General features: G+C 42.2%; 1 protein-coding gene across 1 annotated transcript in view; it reads right to left on the bottom strand.

The window, feature by feature from the left end:
* The window catches only part of DGKB (diacylglycerol kinase beta), a 698,074-nt gene that overhangs the window by 284,969 nt on the left and 405,539 nt on the right, over nt 1-7,566 (bottom strand). The window contains exon 21 of the mRNA XM_069094439.1: nt 6,913-6,977. Coding sequence (XP_068950540.1) covers nt 6,913-6,977 — 65 coding nt within the window. The remainder of the gene's footprint in view (nt 1-6,912; nt 6,978-7,566) is intronic.

The following is a 7,566-nucleotide window of genomic DNA, read 5'->3' as shown; positions in this document are numbered from 1 at the left end:
TTTATTTATTTATTTATTTATTTATTTATTTATTTATTTATTTATTTATTTTTGCTTTTTTGGAGAGAGGAGGGCAGGGCAATTGGGGTTAAGTTACTTGCCCAATGTCACACGGCTAGTAAGTATTACGTGTGTGAAGTGGGATTTGAACTCAGGTCCTCCTGACTCCAGGGCCAGTGTTTGAGTCACTGTGCCACCTACCGGCTGCCCTCATTCTTTTTTTGTTAAAGGTGCTGCTTACCTCATCTTGCACTTCTGATACTGATTTTTGAAATTAAGAACAGGTTAAGACTTTCTACTCATTCCTATAAAATTGTATTTTATAATATTTTGATATAGTTCATGATTTTGTGATAATAATGAACAATATTCCATTATTTTAAAAAGTAAACAATCTTCCATCATCACAGGAATAACATCATCTTGGAGTGGAAACATATTTGGCATTCTGAGTCCAAAATGATAGTACCACAAATATCATTATCAGAAATCCAAATGGGCATGAGAACATCTTAGTTAAGAAAAGTCAGACATGTGCTTCTCACACACAGTTAACTCCTAGATTTACATTGATATTTCTTTTTAGAATATCATGTAATCTGTCTCTACTGGAGTTCTCTTAAGCACCGGAAAAGTCATTCCATTTTCCATTTCTTCCAATCTCTGTCATAAGAAGCACAGAGAGCAGAATTCTATATTTTGGTAATTAATTTCCTTAAGATAATGCTGGAAACATCAGGTTCTTTAAAATATAGATGAATTTCAAGGTGAGCCCGTTCCTCGCTGTTATTAATGGCCTATGATTTATTGTGACAAGAGGTCCAATCTGAAGCACCCATTATTAGCAGGGCTTTTTATAAACTCTAATTGGCCTCTGCTACAGCAAACCTGGAAAAGAGCCATAGAGAAAATGGATTCACCTCTGGAACTGAAAAGAATGGCATTCACTAGGTATTACAGAACTTGTGCAAACAGTCAGAATTGTGTCCTTGGAAGAAGAGAGAGTCCTTCCTTAAATTTCCTTGTACATCCATGGGATCATGTTTCATTTGGAGGAGTTCATAGCACCTGAGCCTAGCTAGACAGCCCCCCCCCCCAAAAAAAAAAAAACTGAACGTGTCCACGTTTGATTTGTCTTGTCCTTCTTTTCCAAAGACCAGCTTTAGTCATTATTCAATCATCCAGAATTTCCTGTGTATTAGTGCTGTGGTGGACACTTGGGAAGCAACAGAAAATGAGAGAGAATGCTAAAACATGACCCCTGGTACCAGAACCTTCCCATTTAACTTAGGAGGCAAGTAAAACATGCTAGGAGAGCAGTGAGAACATTGGATAGGGAGTGAAGAACACACTTCCCAAGTGAGTTTCTGTATGGGAAAAATCAATGAACTCTGGTCACTGGGTGCACAACAAATTTGTGTTCTCACCAAGTGATCTCACCTAGACCCTCATTGCAGCAAGGAGAACTTTATACTCTCCTAATCAATACCCTGTCCCGTTATCACAATGGCTTTTCCAAATCTTTTCATCCTTCTCAAACCTATCATTGTTCTTCACGCACCATCCCCCCTTCTCTGCTGAGGATCTTTTCTAATATTTCATTGGGGAAAAAAAAAGACAAAAGAAAACAACTGAGGCTATTTGCCAAGAGATCCTTTTCTCCCCTTCCCCTCTTCTCACACTGCTAACACATCATTACTTCTATGCCCATGTTTTGCATCAACAAGTAGTCCTTCTTCTTGCCAAGGCAAAACCTTCTAAACACATTATGTATGATCCATTCTCTGGTCTTTTCCAGAACAATGTCCTTCGATCAAGCCTAATCTCTATTTAATACTAATTTTTGCCATTTCTATTGGCTCCTTCCTTGCTCCTTACAAACCTGCCTGTGAATCCATCATCCTAAAAATAAACAAATGAAGGAACAAATAAACAGTTCTTCATTTGATCCGATTATTATTAGGTATTAGCTCTCATCCCACATCTCTTCTCTCTTTCATGCCTAAAGTCCTTGAAAAAGCCATCTACTTTCACTGCCTCAACTTTCTCTCTTCTCATTCTCAAATAAACCCTGGGCAATCTACTTCCAGCATTGGCATTTAATTGAAATTGCTTCCTCCAAATTAACAATGATGCTCTAACAGACACCCTGAATGGCCTTTTCTCAATCATCATCTCGCTGATCTTTCTGCACCTTTTGACAATGTCAATTACTCTCTCCTCCGAGAAACTGTCGTTCTACGTTTTCATGATGGTATTCTCTCCTTTTTCTCCCCCCACTTATTCAACTACTCCTTTTGAATTTCCTTTGGTTGAACTTCATTCAGCTCAAACCTACTGAGGGTGAATGACCCCCAAGGGCAGTCCCGGACCCTTGTCTCTTCCCAGCATACTTTCTCACTTAGTGATCTCATTAGGTCCCATTAGTTCAATTATCTCTATGCAAGTGGTTCTCAGATCTCTATTATCCAGCCCTAATCTTCTTCCTGAGCTCTAGCTTACCATCATCAATTCCTCCCCCATATCTTGAAACTCATCATGTCCAAAAGAGAACTCATCCTCTCTCCTACAAACCCTCTCTTCTGTGAAGCTACATTATTATCACCAAGAGCACCACGATCCTCCTAGTCACTGGGCTCACCCCCAGTGTCATCTGTGACTCCACATTCTTCCCCCACGGACACAACGTGGTAAGATCTTATTCTTACGTCTGCAGCAATAAAAACAAGTAAGCGCTTGCTACATGCAAGGCGCGGTGCTGAATAGTGGAGATACAAGGCAAAAACAGCCCTTGCTTTCAAGGAGCTCATATCCTAATGGGGAGAAAAGCATGAAGAAATGTACATGCCAGGTACCCATAGCGTTAAGTGGGAGATAACATCAGAGGGCAGGTCCTAGCAATGAGATACATTGGGAAAGACCTCCTGCAGGAGGGGAGACTGGAACTGAATCTCACTCAGAAGCTTGCTGATGGGGGTAAGAAGAGAAAGCACGGCAGGCATGGGGGACAGCCAGGGACAAAGCAGGTGCGGGTGATGGAGAACCCGGTCCAAAGAACAGTAAGGAGGCCAGTGTCATTGTATTACAGGGTACATGGAGGAGAGGAAGGAGTAACAAGCCTGGAAAGTCATCATGAAGGAAGGATCCAGCTTTTCTAGCCAAGTAGAGGACTTTCTATTTGATCCTGGAAGTAAAAAGAACCTAAAACTTCTGTATGTCTTCTTTTCTCCACTTGCATAGACACCAACATCTCCTCTCTTAGACTGCTCTGACTCCCTTCTAGTTGGACTCATCTCAAGTGTCTCCACTCTCCACTCAGCAGTCAAAGTGATTTTCCTAAAGCCTAGGTCTGATCATGTCCCTGTTCTCCCTACTCATCAGACTCCAGTTCCTCCCCAGTACTGCCAGGGCACTGAGAGCCTTTTATAATGGCCACTACCTTTCTAGTCTACTAACACTTTATTCCCTGCTCAGCGCTCTGTGGGCCATTGAGAATAGCTTCTTTGGGGTTCCTCACATGGACACTCCTTTTCATCTGTACTGATTGTCCCCCATAACTAGGTGCACCACCTCCTCACCTCACCTCTCAGATTTTCCGACTTTCTCCAAGACTTTGTTCATATATCACCTTCCTAAGGACCCTCTCCATCATGCTCCTAACTTCCTCAGTCCCTTCCCATTATGTTATCTTCCATTTACACAGACTCTCTCCTACATATATAGTTATTTATGTGCTGATTCTGTTAGGGTTTAAGCTCCTTGAAGGCAGGGAATATACATCATGGGGAAGACACATGGCCATCCTGAGCCTCAGTTGACCAGTCCATAAGACAGACATCAAAATACCCATTTTTTCCTGTCTCACAAAGTTGGTGTGAGTGAGGTTCATAATAGATACTATGTATAATATTCTGTGAAAACTTTAAAATATTTTATAAATGTCATTTATCATTATAAGACATTGCAAATTCACATCCCCCTTATGACCTAAGTCTATCAAACATGCTTCAATAAGATTGGCTTGGAGGGAATTCTTCCAGATAGACATGAGCTGGGTACTGGTTGGGTGCTGGTGATGGGGTTACTGCACTAGACAACACTTTATCCCCAGCTCCTTGCTGTCAAGGAGTCAGATGTGGTCCCTACCAGATCTCGTCTCCAAGGTGTCTTCAACATAAACTCTTATTCACCATCCATCCAACAAATATCTAGTAAGCACCCACAGGGTCCTAGATGCCAGAGGCACAAAGAACAATGCCAGCCATCACATTTCAATGAGCTGGCCTCCTTTAAAGGGATGGAAACCTACTTGCTCTTAGTTTTTGATGGCATATCAGCATCATCTTTAGATACAGAGACAATCCACCATATCAACTGCACAATAACACACTGAATTGAGGAAATACCAGCCAGTTAGCACACATTCATTAAGAACCTACTATGTGCTGGTGGCATAGCTCATGCAATGAATCGCAAAGTCAAGATTCCAATAGTCCTTTCCAGGCACGATCACTAGGCTGACTCCAGCAATATGAAAATGAATAGGGGAGAATGTCAAGTCTGTCTGGTTAATGCAGAAGATCAAGCTCACACCTTCAAAGTGGAGGAGGCCTAGGCAGAAAGCAGCTATACTGAAAAAGATCTGAAGGGTCTTAGTGAACTGCAGACTCAGCACAGGTCAGCAGAGTGAGAGATTGAGTTTTGAGTAATAGAGGCTTGATGGCCCCACTGTACTCTGCCCTCATCAGAGCCATAAGGAATTAGTCTGTGTTCAGTCCTGGACACCAAGATGGAAAAAGGGAACTTATAAACTGGAAAGTGTCCAGAAGAGGGCAGTCAGGAGGAGGCAGTTCAAGAAGCCCTCAAATTCATGACAGATGAGGATCTGTGAAAGGAAAGGGTATGTTTTAGATTGTAAGTTCCTTGAAGGCAGTGACTTTTTATGCATTGCATCCTCAATACTTAGCACAATTTTGTCTCACAGTAGGTGCTTAATAAATGTGTATTGGATTGGTTTGGACTGAACTGGAACAGATTGTTTTGGGGGGAGAAGAGAAGACTCAGGGATTGGAGAAAATATAATAGCAGAGACATGTTCCAGGGCCCCAAAGGGTAAAATCAGAAGCAATGAATGAACTGAGGCTGAATGTTGGGGAATACTTCCTGATAATCACAGGTGCCTCACAGTGGAATTGGTTTCTTGGGAGGTGATGGGCTCCCCCACCTGGGAGCCCTCCGGCACAAGGCTGAATGACCACTCGCTACGTACATCTTAGTGGATAATGCCTTTCGGTAGATGGCCAATGAGGTCCTTGCCAACTTTCAGATCTCTAAGTCTGAGAATCAGATGACTCCACATGGTGGCTACACAGATCCATTCTGTATGGAATGCTGCTGCACATGCTCCCACTGTGACTTGCTAAGGCTGGTCTCCTTCCAGCCTCCAGCTTTGCTACCAGGGGTTGCCATTCGGGCCAACCCACCATATCGAGCCGGGTCACCCTCACTCCAGCACCTCGGCAGCCTCAGAGAGCCTCCACAGCAAATTGTCTTCTACTCAGATGCACGTGGGGGCCTGCCTACACTCCAGCTGAGGTGTATTAGCAAGCCAAAACTTCATGTGTAGATGGGCAATCAGACGTTTTAAAAGAAATTCTCAGCAAATGTTTTCAAATGTGCCTGATTCAAGTGACTAAGTGAAAACTTCTGAAACATCCTGGATTCTTTTACTGTGATGAACAGGAAACCACTGTGTCATTCCGTGAAATGATGACACATCGGAAAACAAGCTCAAAGCATTCCTTTGTGTTTGGTTTCTTCAGGTTGGAAGACACAACAGCTTCCATTTCTTTTCTATAAAATTTTCCCCCATGGGTAAATTCAATGGGAAATTCACACAGAAACTTGATAACTGTCAGCCCAAGCCCTGAAGTAGTATTTCTATGGAAGGCAAAGCCTCTGGGTCTCATTTATTTAGATGTGAGGGTAAACAGCACCAAAGAACCCTGATGCCACCCTGTCAAAATGTGCAGGTAGATTGATTGGTTAAGGATTCTCAGACATGTTCTATTATTGTACAGACACGGCCCCAAATGTACCCCAAGTATCAGTAACCACAAGCATCTCAGCTACAGGTGGCAGAAAAGGGCTCTGGAATGACTCACATGAAAATGACCTCTAAGGGAAGACCAGACCCTGGACTATGGTTTGCCCTTTAAATTAAAAGTCACTTTAGTGTTTGTGTGAAAAAGAGAGTCCCTATCTGTAGCCATCCATAGCAGTATACATGCCAGATGACCCAAAAGTCTGAGTTCAACTTAAAAGATTTTGTAGCTAGAAATATAGATATAAGTATAGGCATAAGTGCAGCCTTTCACATTTTACAGAAAATGATAAAGCAGATACTGGTAGTGATATAAACGAAGATAGTCAAGGCGAGAGAAAAACTCCCTCCCTTCTGGCCAACATGATAGGAAGGTGCTACTTACTTGGTGAAAGAGAGCTGGAGGAGAGTGAACCCATTTCTTCCATGCATCCTCCAGAGAAAGCTCTGATTTACTCTGAAAAGCCCTGGACTCCAGGAAAGAAGCCCATGTGACTCATTCCCAGCAATAATGGTGTGTTTCCTTAAACTGTGGCATCTGTCAACAAAGGGGAATGCTCCCTCCTCCCCAGTGCACCAGCTCCCCCCAATACCCTGCTGCCTCACAAACCACAGCAGAAGAGTTTAACATGCTGCTCAGTTATGAAGACATTCACATATGGGGAAAGTCAAAGGCATTACTGTCTTCTTCCATCCGTTTACAGACAAAGACCCAGCTCCCCTCCCTCATTCACAAACATGTAGAGGCACTTGTGACACTTGGTGTCTTTGCCACTTCACAAAGGTTTAGCCACCATCTGGGTACCTACCGGCTGTTGAATTTCTCTGGATGTTTCTCTCTCATGATGTGGAATCTGTGGGCGATGGAGGCATCCTAAGAGGGAGAAAAAAAAATCTAATGTTAAATACTGTTAGGGAGAAATGGCAGAATCAAAAGCCAGTGTGTCAGCTCCTGGATGCCACAGGGCACCCTTCTATCTTTGGACACTAGGCAGGAAAGGATCAAATTCAGGCTTAGATGCTTTCCTTTTACACACCTTTTTCAACATTTTTTTTAAAGCCAGATTTTCAAGCCTGAGATTGCTTCTGTTTCAAAATGGCTGTAATTTCCATCCCTTTCAAATTTTTAACTTGTTTTCCAAATTATAGCAAAGCACACGGACAAGCATATTTCTAAAATGTATCTGAGGAGGTTGTTAAGTGAAAATTCACTGAGTTGTCTAAGGAAGGGGGAACCACATATGGAAACCTCTGGGTCACTGGTTTGTTAGATAGAAAGATAGATGGATGGATAGATGGATGGATGGATGGATGGATAGAAGGACAGAAGAATAGATAGATAGACAAATAGATAGACAGATAGATAGATGATAGATAGATAGATAGATAGATAGATAAATAGATAGATAGATAGATAGATAGATAGATAGATAGATAGATAGATAGATAGATAGATAGATAGA

This window comes from Petaurus breviceps, unplaced genomic scaffold (genome assembly GCF_028583685.1).
Source record: "Petaurus breviceps papuanus isolate PSGF00001 unplaced genomic scaffold, PetGlider_PUasm1.0 218, whole genome shotgun sequence".
Classification (NCBI taxonomy): domain Eukaryota; kingdom Metazoa; phylum Chordata; class Mammalia; order Diprotodontia; family Petauridae; genus Petaurus; species Petaurus breviceps.
Note: the sequence above shows the minus strand (reverse complement) of the source record. Positions and strands in the feature narration are given on the sequence as shown.